At 43.3% G+C, this 25,655-nt stretch overlaps 1 protein-coding gene across 1 annotated transcript; it reads right to left on the reverse strand.

Moving 5' to 3' along the window:
• Window positions 1–711: 711 nt before the first annotated feature.
• PDGFRL (platelet derived growth factor receptor like) lies at window positions 712–24,079 on the reverse strand. The gene is made up of 6 exons (XM_033059591.2): window positions 24,003–24,079; window positions 15,414–15,699; window positions 7,569–7,720; window positions 5,514–5,807; window positions 5,078–5,217; window positions 712–2,281 (listed from the first exon to the last, which is right to left on the reverse strand). Exons 1-6 carry the CDS (start codon window positions 24,055–24,057, stop codon window positions 2,093–2,095), a joined length of 1,116 nt encoding a protein of 371 aa, XP_032915482.1. The 5' UTR covers window positions 24,058–24,079; the 3' UTR covers window positions 712–2,092.
• Between the last annotated feature and the right edge of the window lie 1,576 nt (window positions 24,080–25,655).

The following is a 25,655-nucleotide window of genomic DNA, read 5'->3' on the forward strand; positions in this document are numbered from 1 at the left end:
TACACCAGCTTTTCCTCTCCTGCTAAACTGTCACCAAGGAAGTGATGCCTCCATTGTGCTGCTGAACAAATGTGGGCAGGTGATCTCCCACTTCCCAGATACTTTGCAGGAAATCAATTGTTGAATTACAGGCTCAAATGCACTTCAAAATTCAAAAAGCTGGCAGAACTCCTTTAGTTCAAAGGGAAAGACATTGGTGTGAGAAATGAAAGTGCTAAAAAGGAATTAACACAAGGTACAGTCTCATCTAGAAACTCAAGGATTGTTAAAGTTAATTTAGTCAGAATGAAAAAAATACCCACATGGTCCAAGGACATTTTTTTCCCTAAAACATGGTACAAATACCTTTTTAAGATATTTCTAGGAAATTGCATAATCTGCTTTGTCCTTTGGATTACAGTGTAAATGTTCTTGATGCATTTTAACAGATTAACTTTGCCTCTTACACCTTTAAAGTTAGTTCTACTGCAAGCTCTTTTAATTTTTTTAGATACCTTATTTTCAGAGGCCAGAGATAGAAAAAAGTGCTTGGAGAATGTTCTCCGTGTAGCCTACTACATGAGACCTTCATGGAACCATTTCAGTCTTGACCATGGGTATTTCTCTTATCAGTTAAAGGGTTTACGTTCCTGCATGCTGAAGAAAAAGCATTCGGCAAGCTTGTTTAATGTTTTCATTAGCTACACTACTAATCAGATCATTGACTTTATTGGGAAGCTGCCATTTCTACATTAGCACTTAGAGCTGTCACTATTCCAAATAGTGCTGTACACATCTGCACAAAGGTCTGAATTACCTGGAGCACAGAGTTACCTCAGGCCTTCAGCAGAAGAAGGTTTTAGGAATTCCAGTCAAATGCAGGCTGAGACAGAGGGAAGTGTGTGACCAAGGGACCAGTTTCTGCTTTGCTTCCTTGTGTGTTGAGAATAAGCTGGTTTTCATTTGCCTTGTGAATAAAATGGCTTACATTTTTTTTTTTTTGGCATTTCACTACTAAGGAGTAGGTTTTTATTGAAAGTTCTAGCCCACATAAAGTTGGTGCTTGAGACGAAGGAAAAAAAACCCAAAACCTTGCCAAAATGTCCAACAATGTTGTTATCAAGTTCCTACCTTCTCCTCTAGCAAGCTCTTTCCTTCTACTGGTAACTAAACCCAGGGTGAGAGAAGCAGTGGGTTATTTATCCAGGTATAGTCTGTGTAAATGAAAATATCTTTCCTTTTCTCCTAAGTAAATTGATACAATGAAGTTGAACTTGTTATTAACCTAGGAAGAAATTCTGCTGTAAAACTGAACATTATTCTGATGTTTGCTTCTTTGCTTTTTTTTCCCCTTCTGTAAATATTAATATATAAATAAATGCAAGTTTTACCTTTAACAACCATAATTTGCTACATAATTTACTACATCACACCAGAGATCTATTGAGTGAACTGCTAAGTAAGCTACATATTGTAAGGTTATAAGAATGTAACAACATAAGGAAACTCCAGCACACCCAACTGCTAATAGGGCTCTGGAGATATTAAATGTATATTAATGTGCTAGAAAGTATTAATCTTCACCAGGAGCAAAAAATGTATTTGTGTTTGTCTTTACACATACATGAAAATGAGCACACACATATTTATGTTTTCATAATGTTCAAAAATTTAATTATTCTTGCAAAATAAACAACTCCTATTGGGTAACTTTGTTACAAGGCTTTTTTTTTTAGTTTGCTTTTTCATTGTTGCTATTTTAAACATGTACAGTAATCTTAATGTTAAATTGCACATTCCACACAGCGGGTTGACCTCATACAAGAGTCTGAGGGAAAAGACCATATGCAAAGGAAAGCCCAAAGAGCACCTGTTTCTAAATATGCACACACCCTATGCATGTTCAGACTTAAATTTTAATGCTTCATCGTACTTTCATTAACTCACAACTCACTACTGCTGGACAGAGTGAACGCCGCTGTGGCCTGTCAAGCTAGTCAACATGGAATGCACTGACATAGAAACAGAGGAGCTACATTTAAACAATAATAAAGAAAATTATTGGAAATAATGTCAAATAGCATACAGGTCAGTCCATGTCCAGAAGTCTTTATCACTTTAGTTCAACTTTGGTAGCTACTGTTGTTTCTCCTTGTAGGTTCTGAGCTATGCAAACATAGTTTCCCGCATCTATGTCTTCAAAATCCTCCACAAGAAGAACACTCTTTGAGATTCTTGTAGTATGTCCAATTCCTCTGTTTATCAATCTCCAGAAGTTTTGAGTAATCACAGGCCTCCTGGACTGTTAAAAAAAAAAAAAAGTAAGAACCCCCACCCACATAAAATAGATTATTCCACAAAGTGTATTTAGTGACACCACCTCATCACCTTGAAGCAAGAGGTTGGAGAGTAGGAACCTATACCCAAAAGTCAGCCCTAAGTGAGGGAACTGAAGGTGTCTGGCAGTTGCAGCAATATTCCTGCATTAAATGTTGATTTACCAATAAGCTATGCCAAATAAGGATAATACAATGGCTCTTCCACTCCAAGCACAGGTACTGGGCTTGCCAAAGCTCTGCCTGAAGCTCAGTTTTAGGCCACTTACTAAGGCTGCATTTGGTAAACTGATCAAATAGGTGAGATATCCTGGGGGAGGTGTCAGGTGTGTGAGCTCATTTTCATACTTCAGGCATGTCTCAAAAAGAAGGCAGCAGTGGCATGAGGTAGCTGACTGAGCTTTCATTCTCTTTTATCACAGGGAACAGCTTTAAGTCATATGTTGAAGACTAATTTCTCTTCTAGTTTTAGAAAACACTACATAAGATAATACAGAAACAAACAATTCACAAATACTTCTGAGTTAATCCTCACATTCTGCTTTCCAAAACATAACTTCAAAACCATGTTTATATTGAAAATGCTTTTTTTGGGATTTTTTTGTCACTAAATAAAAGGCTTCTTAAAAAATTGTATAAGAGAATTCTCTAATGGACTGGCTATCAGGTCACACTACCTGGCACCTCAGAAGGTCACAAAATACTGGATAACAGAATTTGGCCCAAAGGTAGACTAAGTCTCTTCCAAAATCCAGCAGCTGCTAGTCAGCAGTTTTAAGCACAGTGGCTTCTGCTATACCAATAACTGAGATAAAAATGCAAGAGAATGCATTTCCCTTGCTTCATCACGTAGATGGATTAACTATTTACCAATATGAATGCTACAAGGCTTAATCTAAATGTAGCAATAGAGTAAGTTAGACACTTGTGCAGAGTCAAAGTTACACTTGCAAAATGACCAGTATAAAGGCAGCTCCCAGTCTTCCTGAAACTTAGGGATGAGTCACAGTGCAGTCAGGGAATGCCTAGGAAGTGGCAGGCATTATCAGCTTTAGAAAAAAATATATAAAAATTCTTGGCAGATGTAAATGTCGTAGAAATTCTTAAAACTTTAAAAGTAATTAAGCCATTTAGCAAAGCACTTACCTCCTATTCCAAGCCTGAAAATTAAGTGCTACCTACAATCAAACTATATTGCATACTTAATTCAAGTCTAAGTTAGTTCTTAAATACAGCAAGTGGAACTTCTTTACCCTACTGAAAGTGAAGGTAAAGGCTGTGCAAGATGGACCCTGTTTGCCTGGTTGGCCTCTTGCTAGTCCACTTTTCCTCAAACTAACTGCCTTCTGCTTTGAAGCCTGTTGCACAGAATCAGATTAAGGGTGGATCTGTATGTGTTCACAGCAGGTGGATGAGCAAATGCAATTGTCAGGGAGTGGCAAGAGGAAACAAGGAAAAAAACACTGAGTGGGAAAAAAGCAGATGGAGAGGCTAGTGACTACAGGGATAAAGTGAGGGTCTGCACAATGCACCATATACCTAGGGACAAGCAAGGATTAATGTGCTGCTTCTGCTCAGGAATTGGGCAGTAGGTGAGAGCCCAGCTGCTGGGTGGTGTGGGCTGGGACAAATCACTGAGCTCCCAGCACTGAAAACAGCATCATGAATGGAAACATCCCATGAATCTCAGAACATCATCAGTCCTTTTTCTTGCATAAGAGGTCTATATGACCAGCAACACTGAGGTTCTGTCACTTCTCCTTCCACCCCACCTTTTTTCTTTGCAGTATGTGAACATTCTCAATAAATGTTATGGTATAATGCTTAGTGCTTCTACTCTGACATTCACTTGATCCTTTTGTTAGGGCAGAATCTCAAACACAACTCTCCCCTCCCTATCCCCAGGCACAGCTGAGCTGAGGTAGTTTTCCCTAGTGGATAAGCACATCAGCCCTTTCCAAGCAAACAAGGGAGATAACCTGCATGCTTTAGCTGTTTATATTCAGTCAGTGCCAGAGCGGTGTTAACATGTACATACCAGCATGGATCAGGTGCTGTACAACCACTGGGAGCAGCTGGGCCAATAACTGCCAGCAACCAGGCTGGGGGAAGCCTGGGAAAGATGCAAAACTAGGGTGGACTCAAGAAAGAGAGTTTTGGAAGGCCAGGCTAGATCTGGAATGAGGCTGATTAAGAAATGAGCTCCTGCTGTAACAGGCAAGGGTGGTTACAGGGAAAAGAGAGGGGACCTTCAGCGATGCCAGTCAGATACATTTTTTTTGTGCAAAGAAAAGAGACCACAGATTCATATTGTTTGCTGTGGATTCTTTCAGATAAGGCTGGACAGAAGCAGATTCTGTTTCTGGATATGGGCAAGCTTAGAAATTCTGTGCTGGGATATTTCATGCACCCAAGCCACAGAAAAAGAAGGGATATCAAATGCAGAGGCCTTGTGGCTTGCCCTAGAACAGCCTCCTGATGCTGGCTGGCTTTGACCCTGTCTGAGGCTTTCTTTGGAAATGCTGCCAGAGGCCAAGCATCTCTGGAATGGAAATCTGAGAGAGGATTGAGCTTTGCTGAATTTGATTTTTACTCTCTAACTTCATCCCTGTGCCACTTCTCAGAAAGATTCTGGGAAAGACAGGCTCAAGTTGAGAGGGGATATGCTGCCTCCTCCTGCCAGCATGCCTGAACTGGTAAGAGCATTCAAAATGCTGCCTTTGTGAAGAACAAACCATTTCAGGCAGGCATACACCTCTTACCTCTTGCCCTGGATACTGCCACTTGAAGTTCACATCCACATCTGGCTCCCCGAGGACTGAGCAGACGACACGAACTCTGTCACTGAATCTGGCCCTACTGGATGACACCGCAATTGTGGCTGAGGGTGGGCCCTTGGGAACTGAGATAAAGACAGTGTTTAGAAACAGAAAATTAGCTGCTGAAGTTAAATACACTGATAAAACTGAGAGCAAATTTTTCACTCAGTTTGCTTAATACAACAGGTGTTTTATACCTGCAACTTTCCCCTCTAAACTGGGAAACTTGCTGGAATTTAAATATGATAAAAGGTTTATCACATATACTTTTCATCAAGATTTTAAAACTCTCATTACATTACTTATTTTACTTTTTAAAAATTATTTTCTTAATGTCAGCAGAAGAGTCAATTTAAGCACAGAGAAAACTGCACTTTACCTTCCACATACAGTAGGTGATACTTGATGGAAATCTGAGGTGCTCCCTGTGACTCTGCTTTGCAGTAGACAATACCTTTATGATCAGAAGTAGGGTGCTGGAAGACAAAACCCTTCTTTGCATCATAAATAATATCAGTTCCATCTGTCTCAATTTCTTCTGCTGGAAATTCCCTGTGAAGAGTCACTTTTGCTGAAGGAGTAGTAACACGGCATGGGATGACTGCAGGCTTATCTGGGTTCAGGTAGACAATCTCAAAATAACTGGGAGTAGGTACAAAAAGTTCCTCTTTGTCTGTGCAGAAGAGTTGACATAATGACAGAAATATTTATATCTTGGTTTAACAGAAAGAAAAGTACATTTGACAAGAGAAAATAGCTGTGAGCAACATTTAAAACAAAAAGCTTTGGTATAATTTTAATATGCACACACAAAAGTAAAAAGAATATTGCTTGCATTAAAAAACATTAAATTGAAAATAAAAACGAAGTACTTTTTTTAATCTTAAGAAAGTCTTTGGGATGTCTTTTAATAAGCTTCCAAATACTCATCTGGATCCCATCACCACTGGTAAGGTAAGGACTACTCGGAAAAAAGATACTTCTGAAGCTACAGACTTTTGATACCTATGCTTTTAGGCAAAATGTTTGATTTTCTGTCCTAAGTAGATGAAATACTTAGTGCCCTCAGAATCACAGTTAGGGAGTATTTCCATAACTGGTACCCTTCTTGGAAATCTAAATCTGAAATTCCTCTTTCTAGCATGAGCATTTAAATAATAATTTGACTGAGAAGTTTATTCCAGCCTGAGGAATGTATCCTAAAAACATTAAGCACTTCTGTCTCATGGTCTAATTTAACTCCAAAATGTATTGCAAACAATCCTATCTCAACATTTTGTACTAAAACATTTTCTAGCCACGAATACTTTAGCTCTAATGAGGCATCAAAGGTTGTTTTACTATTCAGAACAGTTTCCAGAAGAAAAAATGAACCATTTGATTTCAGCTCTTTTGTATCAAGCAGCAAAATGAATCTTCTGCGCAGATTTATTTGCTTTACCAAGACACATCTTCAAGAATTAAAAGGTTTTTTATTAGAGTAATTTCACGACCATAAGGCACACCGGACTATAAGGCGCACTTTTTTTTTGCAGTGAGGATCCGCCCCCAGCTCCCCCCGCGCGGTTGCTGGCCAAGGCCCCGTCTCAACCCGTCAGCCATGAGCCCCCCGGCCCGCCTGTACCTGGCGGGGCTGGGCTATGCCTGCCACTGCTCGGCCCTGCCTCCCCGGGCCCCCAGGCCCGCCTCCACCCGGCAGGAGGGGCACCGTGGGCCCCCGCCCCCTCCTCCATCCGGCTGCCACGGCAACGCGGCCCCGCCTGCACCCGGCTGCAGGGGTGCCGGGAGCCCGCCTGTACCTGGCAGCCATGGGCCCCGGCCCCGCCTGTACCCAGCAGGAGGGGCACTGTGGCCCCCCGGGCCCGCCTCCACCCGGCTGCCACGGCACCGCGGCCTCGCAGGCCCACCTCCACTCAGCTGCCACGCCCCCACAGCCCCACCTCCACCCGGCTGCCATGGAACCGCGGCCCCACCTTTACCTGGCTGCCACGGCCCTGCCAGCTTCCCCCATGGCTCGCAGCTCACACTTCCATGTTGGCAAATTTCCGAACTTTGTACTTATATAAGGCTCACCAGACTGTAAGACGCACGTCCAGGTTTAGGACAAAATTTTAGTTAAGAGGGTGCGCCTTATAGTCATGAAATTACTGTAGTTCTGTAGAACATCCTCAGAAAGTGTGTCACTATTTTCTAAGTTATGTGCTTTTCAATGCATTATGTGTTACTTTGGGTATTTAGCATAATCTGTAAGGAAAATGGACTCCAAAAAAATCACAACCAAGCAAATAATTTTCTGCCCACCAGCACAGTCTTCCTTAACATCCACTAAAAATAGATTAAAACTGTGGCAGTAAAATCTTGACAGTGATGTAGCTTTATTCCTGCCTTACCAGCAAATATATTTCCATTAACAATCCCCCAGTGAGTTAATTACCTGTGAAAAAGATGTATGTTGACCCTGTTTTAGTCTCATCCTTCCTGCATTTGTTACCATTGCACAGCTGAAGCCAGCAGCTGTATTCACCTGTGTCTGCTGCAGTGGAGTTTGCAAGGATCAGCTGACTATACCTGTCAAGCTGCTTTACGCTGTGGAAAAATAAAAACAAAAGGCAAAGACAAGCACAGATGTATTTCCTTGTATATTTCTGTCAGCTCATTTGATTTTTTTATTCCTTCTCTGCAAGTGACCCACTTTTCACCTTCAGAGCTCTTTGCAACTTCCAGTTTTGTTTTTTGTAAACAGCAGAGACTGTTTACATGAGTAGTTTTATTGATTTAAACTACATATAAGAGCTTGCAAGCTTTTGTCTTGTCTTGTACAGTTCATTTTTGGATTCCTTCAAGTCTCCTTTTTGAAAGTGGGCTGTGACTGTGACATAGGCCATATGTTCATCTATGTTTTGTCCTAGTTTGTCCATGTATAGCCCTTTCCTTCATTCCACAAGTCAACCCACATGCATCTCAATACTTTTTCAATACTGTAGCACTACTTCAATAATATCTAACAAAGATAATTCACAAGCAGTTAGTAGCAGGCACTCTACTGAGAGTTTGTTTAATAATTTCTGCCTGCTTTCAGTGTGAATTTTTACCAATCTTTAACATACTGGTCCAAGTTTCCACTTGCAAAGAGCTGCTACCTCAGCTTGGATTTGTCCTACAACTTAAGTCATTTTGCATCACCTACTCCTGCGGTCTACGTCACCTCACTGGAGTTTTTTCCACATCCCTTGGCTATTTTAGAGCATGACCCTGAGAACTGCTGGAGGTGTACTGGCAGTGCCAGTACACAAAATTCAGCCTGTGTGATTGTGAGATTATTTCAGACTTGATTTTTGCTTTTTTCTCCTGACCTCCCCAGGCACATCTCTCAGTGGACTGACATTTATAAATGTGCAAATATTTATAAATATGTAGACATATATACATAGATACAATTTTTTTAAGGGGCAAAGGTCCTATCTTATGAAATACAGCAGCTATAGTCTCATCTTGTTCTTTTAAAATATATTTTAAGGTTTACTTTCCTGGCTCTTTCTGACAGATGGTGGTGTGGCCGGCAGTCTGCTGGGCTGACTTTTGATGGATTGCAAAAGCAATGGTCCAAGAGTACCAGTTCTCAGGGAACCCTGACAGCACAGCCATGTGGCAGTACTGATGCACTCTGCTCCTACACTTAAAAATGCTCTTTTCAAATGCTGCCTTTCATGATAGTGGATCTAGGCCATGAAGGGTTCCCTCTTTCCTTTGCAAGACATTGAGTTACAAGCTAACTTCTAAGTCAGGAATGATTTTTCCAAGTTTAAGTATTTGATAATGAAGTTCTTTTTACTGTTTTAAAAGGGATTTTGACAAATACACAGCTTGCACGGTCTGAACAGCTCTCATACTCATTCAACTATGGGTTTTTTGAATATTTATTCCCCTCCTAATTCTTACTAATGTGGCAGTTATTCTGTAAGGCAGATACCCAACTGAGTAATTTCTTTCTGGGATTAGCATCTTTGAAGAAATTTTTATCCTCTAAAACACCCCATGTCTAACAGCAGTACTAGAAACATGCCTGAGTGTACTGTGTTACCAAAATGCTCTGTTTTGCTTAACTCTCCATTGCAGGCAGAAAAACTGTTTAAGCAAAGGCCACCACTTCAGCTGCATGTCCTTCCCAGAAGTTCTGAGTCCCCAGCTGTTCTGCTAGCAGTTTGCGCAACTACCAGCAGTCACAAGCAGCAGCTCACATAACCCAACATTCAGCCTTCAGTCAGGCCAGCAGCTTAGAGATTAAAAGCACACCAAATACACACCTCAAAAAGAGATAACTGAGAATTACCCTTCCCTGCCCTCAAACACCATTAGTACACAGATCCACCACAGGGTAGTTTTGAGGCCTGCCTCAATAAACAGGCTGATCACGTTTCCTACCCACTAATGCATCTGTCCTGCACAACCTTGTCTGATTTCATTTTTTAGAATCATTTAATCATGGCACAGTAGCCTTTCCATTTTTAATATATACCATCCAGGTTTTTTTAATATATAAACCATCTAGTTTTTGGATAACATTTTAGAGATTCCTACTTGTGCAAGGGAACATGCTGTCTATCATACCAAATAGGAAGAAAAGATAAATCCAAAACATGTCCTAGTCTGTATTTTACTATTTAGTTTCCCAGTTCACATTCCAAAGGCTATATGACTATCTCAGAATCAAATGTTTTCCAAAGATCAAGTACTAAATGTCAACAATACAGAGAAACCATTATGCCAGAACACTTTTGCCTCCAAAATCCATTATGCCAGAACACTTTTGCCATTGTTAATGCAGTCACTGAGCTTTAGCTTGAAATCCCAAGAGATAGCAATAAAGAGATATTGTACAGTGTGTTCTTCTTAACTGAGAACAAGCTATCCAGTAATCAATTGAAATAACCCAGCAAGGTAGTCATCCACAAACATGCAATAACAAAACCTGGCATCTGAAAGTGTAACTGTTGAAACTTGAGATATAACCATACTAAGCAGACAAAACAGACCATATAAAATAAAGTATAAATTGTAAATACTGCAGCTGACCAATATTTCCAGGGTAACTTACAGTAATTTCACGACTGTAAGGCACACCGGATTATAAGGCGCACTTCTGGGTTTCGGTAAATTTCCAAACTTTTGCCGATATATAAGGTACATCAGACTATAAGGCGCACTTTTTTTTTGCAGCGAGGATCTGCCGTCGGCTCCCCCCGCGCGGTTGCTGGCCGAGGCCCCACCTCCACCCGGCAGCCGCGGCACTGCGGGCCCCCCTACACCCGGCAGCCACGGGCCCCCAAGCTCGCCTGCACCTGGCAACCGCGGCCCTGCCAGCTCCCCCTGCAGCTCGCAGCTCACACTTCTGGGTTGGTAAATTTCCGAACTTTGTACATTATATAAGGTGCACTGGACTATAAGCTGCACTTCCAGGTTCAGGCCAAAATTTTAATCAAAAGGGTGTGCCTTATAGTCATGAAATTACTGCACTATTTCATTCGTATTTTAGATGCTGGGAAATCTGACTCAGAAGCCAAAACTTTGCTGTATTGTAGATGTTACAAAGCAAAAATTTTGTATACACAAACACTACCAGACTGTTTAAAGAAACTAGAAAAGTAGCCCAAAATCTTATTCCATACATTCATCTTATTAAACTTTATTTCAATTTCAGAGGATTTTTGCCAGAAAACTATGCCACATTTAGAAGCTGAAATATGTATTTATATTAAAAAAAATTATAAAGACAGTGTACATCACTCGAGGAGCATCTACCCAACTCCTCTCAAGCAGCTGCATTCATACTGACATGCTCACTAGGACAGGAACATAACATCTCACTGTTTTACACAAGAAAAAAATCCTTAGCTTTCAAACTTCAAAGCACAAGCAGCAAAATCAAATTCAGTTATACACATGAGCAAAACTGACATCCCACTAAGCCAGTGGGAGTCTGCATTCAGTGAAAACAGTCTAATTTTGGCCCCTACCACACCCAGTTTCCTCAGTATTTGTGAGAGTGCTCCTGTGCAGACACCCTTCTCTCACACGAATGTACATGTGATGCATGCCCAGCTGTTTGCCCCAGCTTCTTCCATTAGGGCACTCCATTTCATGTGAGTTTACTTATCAAAGTTAAAGGTGGCTGGTCTTCAGCAGGGGAGACACCCATGTCCAATAAGGTGGCACAGAGACTGTATGAAGTCAGAGCAGTTTTCTGCTATAAAGCTTTAGTAAAGGGAAAACGCGCCTGCTCTTATTTTTATTTTCATCCCTCTCATATGTTGTAGATCCAGTTTCTGGGTGAGCCTCCAGTCATTAATTTGTTATTCACACTCTTACAAAACAACATTCCAGCCCTTCCATAGTGGAGGTGCAAGAGCGACCTATGACTGTTAACACCACCAACAATTTTGGCCAGTTCAGCCAGAACATTAAAATTTTCAGACAAAAATTATTTATGTGCTGCACAAAGCAAAAGAGCATTACAGACAATAGGCTCATTCTGAATTAAGCCTGTGTGTGTCCTTAAAGTGGGAACCATGTTTGCATGATTTGAGCTTTCTCTCAGAGTTGTATGGCACACTACAGTCTCTAAAGCTAAGTAAATTGTTTCAGTGTGTACTGTTGTGTACTCCAGTTAGAGCAGTAGAAAGGCAAAATCTCTGCTCCATCTTAGCAAGAAGCAGCCAAAGAGTCCTCCTCCTCCTTTCACTCAGCATCTCTCACTCCCTTGGATCTCACTCCCTTGGATATGGTAATTTTAGCACATGTAACAGCTCCAGATCTATTGAAAACTGAGACTCTCTAGTACAGCAAGCAAAACATTTTATTTACCAGGCTGTATTTCAGGAGTATAGCTACAAGGAAAAATTCAATGAAAGCATAGCCACAAATACTACAGAAATGGCTTTTCTAATTAAAATCTTCACTCCTTAGAAAAGGCATATTGTCCTGCAGATTGCTGTATTCTCCTTACCACATGGGTGAGTTAAAAATGCAGTAAGCATAGCACAGAGCAAAACATCTGGTTTTTATCCCTCCTTTTTGCAACCACCAATAGAAAATACATGACACTGATGCTAAATTTAACTAGGTGCAAATCAAAATGCCAGAGCAGTTGATTTTGCACATCTTCTCTGTTATTTAAGGGAAAAGTAAGACTTGGATGCCTGAGCATCTGTTGCTACAGGGACATTAAAATGAACAGGAGAACTGTAGTCATTAGTCGAGCAACAGCAGGGATCTCATCATCAAGTCTCTCCTTTTCACTTTTCCTCTGGCACACCAACCCCTTCGTAATTTTCTATTACCTCCTCTTGGCCCCATCACGTCCCCCTGTTGCTGCCATGAATTCTGGTTTGCAGCAGTGCCCTGACTCCAGCAAGACCCGCATGGAAATCTAAGGTAAAAAAGGTCCAGCCCAGTTAACTAGCTTGGGTTTTGCCCCACACCTCACTAACTGATAATGAAGGGATTATCTTACTCTTAGTCTTTAAGTACTCAAAAAATGTTAGAAGATAATGGACATATATCTACCTAGATGATTAAACCATTTCTGCTGTAGGTTATTATTTGCTAATAATTTTTCTGAATCTCCCCTGTCTGCCCTATATTTGTAATTTTGTCTTAAAATGATGAGGGTAATGTATTAATAACATGTTCTATTTTGCCTATTGCAGTTGATGCTTGGTGCATGGTCTTGCACATGCCATGAGGAAGATCTGAGATCGTCTTGAAAGATCATAGCTTTGCTGACCTTTTCTGGTGCCAGCTCACTTACGAACGCTGCCAACTGAGCTAAGTAACATAGCACCTTTATGGTACTTCCAGTTAAACTCCATCACACCTTTCTGAAACCACAGAACACAAATTTCAAATTTCACATTCTATACAGCAGACATTGTTTCATAGGCACCTATTACAGCTACAGCAAAGATCTTAAGATAATTACAAAGCCATGCTAAAAATGTGAAGAACACATAACTGCACAGGATTCTGTGGTTAATGTCTCCGTAAATTATTACTATTTCATGACTCTGAAATCTGCTTCTAATCTATGTTTCCAATTTCTCTAGTTAATTTTAGGCTCTTCTGCTTGCATTCAAAACTGCTGATTTAGTCAAACACAGTCTTATCACTTTAACAATTTATTTCAAAAGCAATGAAAATTATATTTCAATACAGATCCTTAAGTATATACCTTACATACTTAAAAACAAACAAAAAAATACTTAGGCAAGTTACATCCACCCAGTCAAAATGTTTTATAGCACTTACTTTGTGTGGCGCAACTAACTTTTGTTTAATGGTTAAATTACTACTATTGACTGAGTACAGAAATGTAAATTGCTGAGGCAACAGGATTTCAAACTACTTCAAACTAGAAAACAGAAAATTACACATTCATGGCATACAGATCTTTTTTCTGTTTTCCCAAACTATCTCAATTTCTTGTATTTTGCTCCCCATGCATCAACAGATACCATTTAATTTTGCATACGAGGAACAGACAGTAAAATAACCAATTAAGACGCAATCCTCTCCAAAAACCCTGAATACTTGCCCTGCCTTCTTCAATACCAGATTCTGACACTCAGCATGGCCTGGAGGTCTACAGGACCAAACAGACACCAGCAACCTATTTGGACATGTATATAACATTAAGACAGACTTGAAAACGACAGCCATCACCACATACACACACACACACACTCCCTGTTGATTTGCACATCCAGCTCTGGCTTGCTGGGAGGCCAGGTCTGCACTGCAGCTAATAAACGCCACCTGCTGAAAGAAACCTGGATAGAAAGAATTCCTTACAAAAGAATAAGCAGTAGCAGTTTAAAGCAGTCACAAGATCTTCTGACAGATATTGCTGTGATAAGCTCACAGCAGGAACTGGCTTGCTGCTGTAACTTACTGCGGCAGAAGCCCTGCACTCAGCCAGGGTAGTTCTCAAGTGCTTCAGCCAACAAGGGACAAGCAAATAATTGCACAGAGAACTGGCTCATGAATTACAGAAGGATGTGCTAGAGATCACAGTGGGTATCTGCCATTCATCAACGCTCCTCTTGGGAAAGAGAAGTGGAAAGAAGAAGAAAATATCTGAAGAACTGATTAACTGGGAGTGATTTTAAGGTAATATAACACCTATAAATAAGTGAAGAGATCACTGAGATTCAGATAATCTCAGTTACTTAGAGAGAGCATACACACTTGTACTTAATTTAGGAACAACAGGACAGGAGCAGCTGATATCTTGACTCATAGCTCTGTGCCCCTCTCATCTAATAATCCAAGAAAAGCTCCTAACAGTTCTTTCTTTGGGTATCACTCACAGTGCTTCACTGTCTCCATAAAACAGCCAGTGAAAACAAACACTTCTCAGAGCAATAAAATGCCTGTAGAAGTCATCCCTAAGCTCCTGCTATGCTCCTCCTTGTTCTAATACAGAGCTAAATTACTACATTTAATCTACATTTAGCTACGTGTACTATCCCCAAAAACCAGGAGGGCAATGTATGGAGAGTCTCAGAAAAGACGTTCAGAGCAACAGGACACTCAGTGGGGCAGTCAGTTCCTCTTCCTGCTCTAACAAATCTTTACATGGCTTTCATTAAGATGTCACAAGATGAAGGAAAAGCTTTCTTCAATTTAAAGTGACAACCCTCAGCATTAAACTCTGATGCAACACAAGCCCTGCAATTTCATTTTGCATGCAAAATCAACTCTGATTGAGCCATTACTCTCACTTGCTGCTTAGCATGAAGGATACTGTATTTTTTGCTAGTTAAGAGATGCTGGTTTGAGTCTCTTCAGGAAATTCACCTTATTACCTCATGTGGTAGCCACATTAGCAACCAGTACAGCCCAACACGAGCAGGTGTCTGCAGAGCAACAGATTTGCTAGTGAGCACCTGACATCCAAACTCATACATTTTGAGAGTTTTACTCTGGACCAACCCTAACATGATTCCCTGTTTGTGGTTGGAATACAATAGTGAACATCATCTCCATTTTAGATTCATCTGAAGGAAACAGAGCTCACATGCTGTAAGACTATCCCACAACGCACATCACAGGGCAGTAACTGGTGATGACTAAAAGTTGCTCATACATTTTCCTGACACTAAAAACTATTAGATAGAACATTGTGTGCAAAAATGTAAACAAACAAACAAAAACACCACTGGTGTTGAACACAGGGAAAAAAGTTCTGGATTTTTCCTGCAAACAATAAAAAATAGCTTACCTGAGTCTGGAGTCTTTAAAGGTGTCTAAATAAGAAGGATATTTCCAAGTAACATTACTCCCCTTACATCGCAGTTCTATGCTTTGTCCTGCAGCCAGGCTTAAGGTGGCAGCTAGTTTCTGGAAATTACCTTTATCCATCACCTGTGTCAGTATGGATTGGGACTTCAAAGAGGAGTCCACAGATTCTCTCTCCTTCATTTTGGGAGTCCTGGGTTTTACTTTCTTGTTAACAGGCTTAATTTTGTTTTCTCCAGGTTCTTTAGGACGCTTACTCTTTGCAATTACTGGTAAAATAAAGAAAATAAGGCAATGTTACAGATCAGAAAGAGTTTATACAGTCTTGGGAAAAAAAAATCTTACTTATTATCCCAGAGAATAACTGAAGTTTTGTTCTTTCCAGAAAAGATGCATAAAACTTAGTAAGAGTTAATTTCCTTAAGTTCTCGAAGTCTGCCATGACCCATTTTCCTGGAGAAAGAGGGAAAAAAAAAGAGAACTTTCAAGAACATGTGGAAAAACTAACTTATATAAACAGAGAACTATGCAAGGTATGGAAACTTTACAAATGGTAAGGGAAAGAAATACAGCACTTCCATCTCCAGCCACTTTTGTAATTTCCACGTCCTGGTGCTGCCATGCAGCACTCAATGCTACACAAGCTCTTCACCTTCATGTCACGTACCCATCACTTCTGCATGACCTCTTCACACACCACACTTCCATAAGGGACACATGAGGAACTCAAAAGTGTAGAACTTCACAATTTATTATTATTTTAACTTTAAAAATACTGATAGTGATGCAGTTTCCTTCATTTACAGTAATTACTGAAATGCAAGTGATACTTCAGTCACTTGAACACGACTCAAGTTGTAACTTCTCCACAAGAGCCATTTATTTTGACAGTCCAGAAGAAGACAGAATCTTATTTCGAGACAAACAATAAGAGATTTCGTTACCTCCTAGAGACAACAGGCATGCCCAGTTGCCTTAACAAAGGAAACTGGAAAAGTGAGGTGTCTGAAGTATTTAAAAATAGAAACAAACAAAAAATTCCATCTTTAACTGACGTAAGAAGTACAGCTCTTTTGTGAGACAAGCCTAAAGCTAATTCTGCCAGACACCAGAAATGACACTAACTGCACCTGACAGCTAATTCTTGTTTTCCACATGGAAATGCTGAGGTATTTCATTGTACAAACGAAGCAACAAGCTCCCTCTGGAATGAAAAACTCAGCATACTCATATACTCAGCATAATTAAAACTGATACTGGCTACCAGTATGAACAGCAGGACTTCCAGATTCCTGCCACTGATGGCTCCTGTGGTTTTCCTCAAACCCCAGCTGGACACCTTGCACCACATCAGCTTTGACTTCTCAAAGTCCAGGCTGATGTACAACACATTTCTTTTAAACAACATAGTGCCTTGTGAGCACAAATTCAAAAACCAGGAAGTTCTAGCATTTTTTCCTTGCATTACATTAGAAAGGCTGCAGTGGGTCAGGCCAAAATTACTTGCACTGACACCACCTAGTGTCAGATGCCAGTGAGGGAACAGGGCGACCATCTCTGCTCTTTTGATACTACTCTCCTAAGCTTCCAAGAACCTTCAGCTCAAGGGGTCTGTGAACCACAGTTGTCATCTTTTTATCATGCTTGGCCGTTTTTGGTTTTGTTTAGTTTGGGGGGGGGCTTTTTTGTATTTTTTTATTATAATGCCATTCGATGTTTTCCTTCATTTATTTGTCTGGTCAGTATTGAAAATTACACAAATTACACATAAAATACTAGATGCCTTCTAGTTTTTGTACTAAATTAAAAAATATCTTATGTTTCTCCAACAATATTTTCTCCAACACATATACTTTTACAAAACTTGAGCATTTTTGACTCATTTTCTTTCCAGACCGACAAGTTCTACTCTAATTGCTCCTGTAAAGAATACACTTCTTACAACAGTTCAGCTACACCACATTTGGGTGATGGCAAGAACAAAAAAGCAGACTGCACATGAGGTTCAAGGTATGCTCAGATCCAGTTTGTACATATTAACAGCATCTTCTTTCCTGTCTAAACAGCTCATTATTTTTCAAGGTAGCAATATTAGGAGCTGACTTACTAAAAAATAATCAAGTGTAATTCCAAGATCACTCTCCTAAGTAGAAACTATTGGTTAAAAATTCGTAAGTAGAAATTCATCACGGCATATGTGAAGTTAGAACAGTTTGTGTTACTTAGCATCTACCAACAAGAAATCCGAACTCCTATTTTCCCTGCCCAGTCTTTCAAAATTGAGAGATCATTCTACAACTCTCTACTGACAGTTTTCTTTTCTTTTAACAGATACTTGAACATGCTGAAAAGCATGTGCCTTACAAGATCTCTGTTAAATTCAACTGGATAAAAGCAATGCTATCCATATTGCAAAAAGACTAATTCCTACTCTTAATTTCCTATTAGCTATTGTTCCATGAGAGGTCTTCCCTTGTCTCAGAGCACATTGGTTCCCAAGGAATCTTTTACAACAGGCTTAATCAAAGCCTTTGGGAATCCAAATACATCAACCAATTCATTCATGGCCACATTCTTACAAAAAGTCCTCCGGGAACCTCAGCAGATCTGAAAAACAAAACTTCTGAAGGAGAAAAAGATAAAGAAAAAAATAAAGGGCAGCCATGCCAAAGCCATACTGACTTTTCAGCAATTCATGAGTCCAGTTTACAGAATACAGACATCTGGCTTTGTGCCTCTACTTCTCCCAAATATTGCTGTAAAATACTGGGATATTCCATTTCCCTGGAAAGGTATAGTTATATGATACAATACCGTAGTATGTATTGATACCACAATCAATTCAGTTGGAAAAAACCTCGGAGACCATCGAGTCCAACCTCTGACCACAACCCTCAAATGTCAATTAAGCCATGGCACTAAGTACTATCTAGTCTTTCTTTAAACAGTTTCAGGGAAAGTGATTTTACCACCTCCACTGGCAGTCCATTCCAATGTCTAATCAAACCTACTGTGAAGAAATTCCTCCTGATGTCCGACCTGAACCTCCCTTGGCCCAGCCTGAGGCTCTGTCCTCTCGTCCTGTCACTTGCTGCCTGGGAGAAGAGGCCAAACCCCACCGTTCTACCACCTTCTTTCAGGTAGTTGTAGAGAGTGATAAAGTCACCACCGAGCCTCCTTTCCTCCAGGCTAAGCAATCCCAGCTCTGTCAGCCCCTCCTCATAGACTTAGACCCTTCACCAGCTTCATTGCCCTTCTCTGGAAAAAGGTGTACAGTAAATTCATGAATACAAGCCGCACTGAGTATAAGCCGCATCTCTGGGTGTTGGCAAATACAGTAATTTCACGAATACAAGCCGCACCAATTTGACCAAAATTTTGGTGGAAACCCGGAAGTGCGGCTAATATTCCGGGGCGGCTAATCTATTAACAAAATTCTAAAAGCTGCCAACACGGAAGTGAGAGCCCGCGGCAGCCCCAAGCCAAGCTGGAGCCCGGCCGGCCCCGGCAGAGGTGGGAAAGCCTGGCAGAGGCGGGGCCAGCAGTGTGGGGGGCGGGCGGCAGAGCCTGAGCCAGCAGGGCGGGGGAGCCCGGGAGAACTGGGGCTAGCAGTGCAGGGGAGCATGGCAGAAGCAGGAAGGCCGGCGGGTGGGGCTGCCTGGCAGCGGGGGAAGCCCAGCATAATCGGGGCCGGCAGCGTGGGGGAGCCTGGAGGTGCGGGGGCCTGCAGTGCCGGCCAGGGCGAGGAAACGCGGCGGCGGTGCAGACGGGAGGGGGCGGCCGGCGAGCCTGGTGGCGGCGGCGTCAGCCCTGCCGGCGGGGCGAGCGAAAGCGGCGCTCGTGAAAGCGCCGCCGCTCGCGAAAGCGCCGCTCGCGAAAGCGCCGCCGCTCGCGAAAGCGCCGCCGCGAGCGAAAGCGGCGCGGGGCGGGCGCGGCGCGGGGCAGGCGCGGCGCTCGCGAGGCGCGGCGCGGGGCGAGCGAAAGCGGCAGCGGGGCGAGCGAAAGCGGCAGCGGGGCGGGCGGCGAGCCCGGCGGCGGCAGCCCTGCCAGCCGGGCGAGCGAACGCGGCAGCGGGGCGGTGCTGACGGGAGAGGGGGGCCAGCGAGCCCGGCGGCGGCGGCAGCACCACCCGGCCAGCCCCGCCGAGCCGTGGCGCTGAGCTGGGCCACCCGGCCCCGTCGGCAACCATGAGCGGGCCGAGCCTGCCTGGCCCCGCCCCGAGCCAGTAAAGCCCGCTATGCCGCGATCCTGTTACTAATTGGCCAATTTGTGAAAGCTGCGCACGGATTCTCGCGACGAACGAAAGTGCGGCTAATATTCGGGGTGCGGCTTATCTATTGACAAAGACAGCAACATTGTCGAGGCACCGGGGGTGCGGCTTATAATCCGTGCGGCTTGTATTCATGAAACTACTGTATTTCGTTTTTTGTCCATAAATAAGACGCAGCGAGGACCCACGTGCAACAAAGTTGCCAATTAGTAACAGAACCGCGGCAGGGCGGGGTTTACTGGCTCAGCTCGGGCTGTGCAGGCTCGGCCCGCTTGGGGCTGCCAACAGGGCCAGGTAGCCCAGCCCGGCGCTGCCGCTCGGCGGGGCCGCTGGGGGCCGGCTGCCGCTGCCACTGGGCTCGGTCACCACGGCCCGGCGCTGCCCTGTGGTGGCAGGCAGGGACGGAGCCCCCCTCACTCCCGTGGCAGCGGGCGGGGATGGAGTACCCTGCCTCCTCCCCAAGCCGCAGCAATGGTGGCGCGGGGCCCCCGCCTTCCCCCCGAGCTGCGGCAATGGCGGCGCAGGGCCCCCCCGTCTCTCCCCCAGGCTGCGGCAGAGGAGGGAAGGAAAGAGCTCTCCCTCCTCTCTCCCTGCCCCCCGTGCTGCCGCAGGGTGCCAGGTTCCACCCGCGGTGCAACAGAGTAACAATTTGTAACAATCGCAAGATACCGACTTTGCAGCTGCTCGGCTCGGCACTCTGACTGGCACTTCTGAGGTTGTAAATGTCAGAAAATTATTCACATATTAGCCGCATTTCCGGTTTAGGAGCAAAATCTTAGTCAAATTGGTGCGGCTTGTATTCGTGAAATTACTGTAAGTTATTACAACCTATGCACCTGGGTTAAGGCTTCACCAATTTCAAATTCAAATTTCTTTTACATCTCAGGTGTATATCATAAAATCATGGCACTTACACAGCTTCTGTTGCTGATTTTCTCTCTCACTGATTCCTTTGGCATGTTAATGAGATGTCCTCTAATGACTGTCCCCATTGAGAAAAATTCTATTTCACAGTCTGTTCTTACAGTGCTTCGTAGGATAATGCACTCTAAGTTTCTTCTATGCTTATCATGTCACCATTTTCCATTAAAACCTCTCTAAGCACCTCCACAGTGAACATGGGTGCACACAGATAATTTTTTAAATTTTACTTTCTATAGATGTTCTTTTTCATCTCCCATTCCTATCAGCCATAAAAATTCTGGAACCATGTCTCCCTGCCCCACTATGGTAAATCAGAAGAAGAAAAAGAACTTATGGCTTTTTGTCCTTCGGTAAACTGTTTCTCAAACTCTTTTTGTCTGCTTTATTCTGGTTTTTATATTTAACCCACATGTGAGTTAAGGAGCCTCCTCCTCTTATGTAATTGTTCCTTCCAAAATTCAACATATCAGTGGTTTCTTTGGTTTTTGTTATTCCTGCAAGAATATTAGAACTACAGTCTAGCTGTTCCATAACAACATCTGAATCCAATTACCTGAGCACTGCTCCAGATCAAGTCAAGAATTGCTGGTATTCTGAGGGGCTCTCTGAATAGTAGCTCTAAGTAATTATTTGTGGCATCCAAACAATTGCATTCTGCACCACACCTCAATGTGTGTGACCCACCCAAGCGAGGGGAAGTTATTCCTCCTTTTGCTTTTCTATCCAGTCCTTGCTGCCCCTCTGATTTTCCCTAGCAGAGCAGTCATTACACATTGGGTGGTCAGTTACCAGGTTTGTTCTTCTCCATAGGGCTGGTATTTCAGTCCTGATGACTTTTACCATCAAAACGCACCAGGAAACAGATTTAACACTAAAGGTTTCTTCAACACATAGTGCCACTTCTCCCTTGGGTAAGCTTAGTGGAATTCCATCACACTACTGTGCCCTAGTATTGGTGAGGTTCCACTGACATGCCTGATAAGCCTTTTGAATAAGCATTCCCATTTCAAATTGGCCATTCCAGTTCCCTGTTGAACTTTCCAGATTACTCTGCAGCAGCACACAAGCTTTGGTTCAGCCATCCTTTTTCATTTTTTTCCCCATCAAACCCTACTGAAATTTGTTCAAACTACTCTTTGACATTTCCACTACATTTTGCCAACCTTGATCCTGACGCCAGTTCAAAGGCACATGGATCCTGTATCCTCACCCCCAGGAAATGCTTCATCCCACACTGTGTGCTCTGCCACACGAGACTCTGCCTTTAAGAAACTGTTAAAGTCTCTTCTATGAAAGCTTTTCAATTTCAAGTGCCAGAAGCCTGGTTTTGATTTTCTCAAGATGAAATTTTTTCTCTCCACACAAGCTCCCTCTGTTCCATGTTTCTGCAGTTCAGTGAGCCTGAACACTTTCCTCCTACACCACACTCCCCAGCTGCTCAGTGAGAGCCTTGTCTGCCTGACCTTGTATTTCCCTGCAGGTGACAGCAGGGGCATTTCAGGATACACATCAGATGAACTTTCATCTTCCTACACAGAAAACCTGGTTCTGCCTCTGTTGCACCTCCTGGAGAGGTGAGTTTCCAAGCAAGCTGTGGCCATGCTCCTCCCCAACATTGTAAGTCTTGCACAGGTATCTACTGACACCACTTATGCACCTCACAATCCTGTCTTCTGTCCTAGCTGAAGTAAGTCTTTCTATGCCAGGTAACTAAATTAACTGCTATAGTATCACCTAAGGTAAAGATGACACATAATGAATTCCCTCACCTCCATTTCCTCATCCAATCTGCAAGACTTTTCCCAAGAAAGGGAACAAAGTCAACTAGTCCATTGTGTGAGGTTACCACAAATTTTAAAAATATATTTAAAAATACAAATCAAAAATAAAGTGTGAGGTTACCATAAAGTATAATTAACCAGCAGGATTACTATATGAGGAAAGAGTCTGTGATTACAAATAATAGAACAGAACAAGCTGGATGGATCTCATCATTTGTGATACTTCAAATGTAAAGTTCATCATCCAAACACAGAGCCAATCTGAAGTGGCATATTTCATTAGCTCATAAATTAATAAGATAAATTAGGAGAACTATTTTGAAATTACAATTCCTACATTAGGACTTCTACATTTAGCTTTATACAAGAAATTCTTATTAAACATGCCTGGTTACTTTCTCCCATTGCTAAGCTTCTGGATGGCAGAGCGGGAAGCAGCCAGTCACACCTCAGTATAAACATGACAAACTGACAAAAACATAGACTTCAGAAATCTTTAGCACAACTCATTTCTTACTCTGTGGTTTTACTGTCCACTTCTCAAACAGAAAACACTTTCCTTGATGTGGTACACCCACAGACAAGATCTTTCAACAGAAATCCTCTCCCACACCACTCTGATCCACAGTGCAATTCCTCTGCATGTAGTCGTGAGAAAAACGAGGTTGGAAAAGGCTTCTGGAAATCCCTTCTCATCTCTGTTCACTTGCTCTGAGCCTTGTCCAGTTGAGCTCTGACTTTCCCAAAAGCTGGAGACTCTACAACCTCCCCTGACAAATTCTTTCTATGTTTAACTGTTCTCAGGGTGGGATTTTTTATATTCTGACAAGAATGTTTTTTCCCTATGACCTCCTGAAGTACCTGTTGTTATTGCTTCTCCCTTTCACACTCAACTAAGAGCCTGCCTCCCATTTCTCTGCAAACCCTTCCACAGGCTACGGAGGCCTTGATTCCCAAGCCCGTCCACGCTGAAAAACAAAGGAATTTTTTGATGTTGCTATTTCTTCTGAGTAAGTAATAATACGTTAATTCACATTTTGCAAGAGGGAAAGAGCCTCTCTTTTACTAGCTTAAGTGTACGTAAGTCAATAATTAGTGAAGAATGGCCCTTGCCAAAAACTTGCCTTTCCCCAGCAAAACTTTCCCACAGCCTGAAGCGGGGGAGTTACGAGTGAAGTTCGATGCTCTCAATCGAACAACGATGCACAAAACCAAGCATTTTTTTGTGGTTTTCTAAATCCGAGCACCACGTCCAGCGCTGTCCCACGTTCATCACTGTCCCGCCTCAGGCGCCACACGGGACTGGACGCGGGCTCAAACCTTTCACACCGAAGAGAGCGGGGCTGTCGCGAACGCCTCTCCCCGAAACCCAAACCCTATTTTCGGCGGAAGGCTTCGGCGACCTGCCGGGCGCACACGATGCGCGCACCCCGCCTTCCCTCCGCCTCGCCCAGCGGGACGGGAGCCCCGCCGCCGCCCCCTCCCGCGATGGCTCCCGCTCCTGTCCCGGGGACGGTCGGGCCAGTGACCACGGCTGGGAAAGGGGAAGCCCGCGGCGCCTCGCAGAGAGGGGGAACCCGTCGTGGCGGTGGCTCACCGTGTGGCAGCGCTTGCTGCAGCAGCAGCAGACTGAGGAGCACCCAGAGCCGCATGGCGGGAGCGGCGCGGCGGCGGCGGCGGCGGCGGCGGGGCGGACGCGGCGCGGGGCGGCCCCGGGGCGCCTCAGCGGGGAGGGGCCCGGCCGGGGCTGGGGCCGGGGCTGGGCCGCTCTCGCCGCCGCCTGCCCTGCCCCACAGGACAGCCCTTGTGAGGGGCGGAGGGGCTGCTGCTGGGTCTTCGGGGACATCTGGGGCCAGCTGTCCTGGAAGCAGCTCGCACCTCGCCGTACGAGCCTCTGCACAGGTCCGGCTGGTTGTTGGCTGCCCCGGGACCCGCAGCCGGGTGGGCAGAGCGCAGCAGCGGGAGCAGCACGGGCCGTGTCACAGGTGAGCCCCGGGCTGCGCGTAGGGCACTGTACAGTGCCGGCCCAAGACAGCAAAAGTACACTTGTAGGTCAAACTATTGCACTCGTACCAGCCTGCCACACCGAAGAGATTCCCAATCGCTCAGGATAAGCTGTGTCACTGTGGAAAACAGAGGCGGTCTCTCTGGTCCAACCTGGGGCGCCATCGATCGTGACACGGTTTCCGTGAAGCACAGAGACGGAGCACGTTTGCTGCTAGCGAAGAGATGAAGGTGGTAACCTTGATGTTTGCCGCATCACTGCCCACAGTGAGCTGTAAAAAGCCATTCTTTGAAATTTGAGGGTTTCCTTGGAGGAGAATAGAGGAAAATGGCTAGAAGGGCCACAAAGATAGATGGAAGGCAGAGTTGGACTTGAACGGGGTAAAAATAATGGGCTATCGGGGATCACAGGATGACCCCGTAGTAGACAACCACAGTTCAGTGTGAATAAAAATAACAAAAAAAAATTGTGTCCCCTGACCACAGCTCCAGGGCCAGAGCAGATGTGAGAGCAGAGTATTTACAGATTATTTAAAGGAAGCCTAGACTTCATCTGCATCCACACAAAAAAAAAGTTAGAAGGTCCATGCATAATGCTCCTCATAAATACACGCACATGCAGAGTCTTGCTTGCCTTACCCTGCTCTGAGACTTCACCCTGGGGCACCTGGTTAGCATAAAGAAGCCAGTAGGGCCCAGGAGTGGAGTAAATGATGAAATTTCATGATCTCTTTTTCATTCTCTTTTCAGTGTGTCATAACCATGACATCCATTACCTGTAACAAATTAAGAAAAGTAATATTTTTGTTGCTACAGGATATTTTGAAAGTATTTCCCCCTTGAAACAATTAGAATACCAAGTATTATATCTGAAAAGGTTATCAGACTTTGTTTTAAAGTAAATGAATGTTAGAGAGAACTCAGAAGAGTTGTGTAGCATAAACTGCAAATTTGCAGTGGAAATATTCACAACTCCTGCTTATGATGAAGAGTGGGCTTTTTTCCCCCATCATCTGCAAAATTACTGGTTGCAATCCTTATGTGCCTTCCCTGGTAAAATTTCCCTTCTGCTTTCACACATGGGGTAGGTCAGTGATCTAATGGTGTCTGAGCTTCAAGTATTAGTGTATTATGGAAAATATGGTAGTAGCACATGAAAATAACACTCAGACTGCATTAATTTTAAGACATATTTAAGTTGACGTATTCCTTTTCCTATGAAAATGTGTACAATGAAGAAAATTAT

Source organism: Catharus ustulatus, chromosome 5 (assembly GCF_009819885.2).
Source record: "Catharus ustulatus isolate bCatUst1 chromosome 5, bCatUst1.pri.v2, whole genome shotgun sequence".
Lineage (NCBI taxonomy): Eukaryota > Metazoa > Chordata > Aves > Passeriformes > Turdidae > Catharus > Catharus ustulatus.

Bases quoted from the DNA above. Each gene is read 5' to 3' on its own strand.
- PDGFRL (XM_033059591.2), bottom strand. From the start codon at position 24,057: ATGCGGCTCTGGGTGCTCCTCAGTCTGCTGCTGCTGCAGCAAGCGCTG. The intron at 5,808-7,568 runs GTAATTAACTCA...TCTTCTGCACAG, and splicing joins AACATACATCTTTTTCACAG to ACAAAGAGGAACTTTTTGTA. The intron at 2,282-5,077 runs GTAAGAGGTGTA...TTTTTTTAACAG, and splicing joins GGCAGTATCCAGGGCAAGAG to TCCAGGAGGCCTGTGATTAC.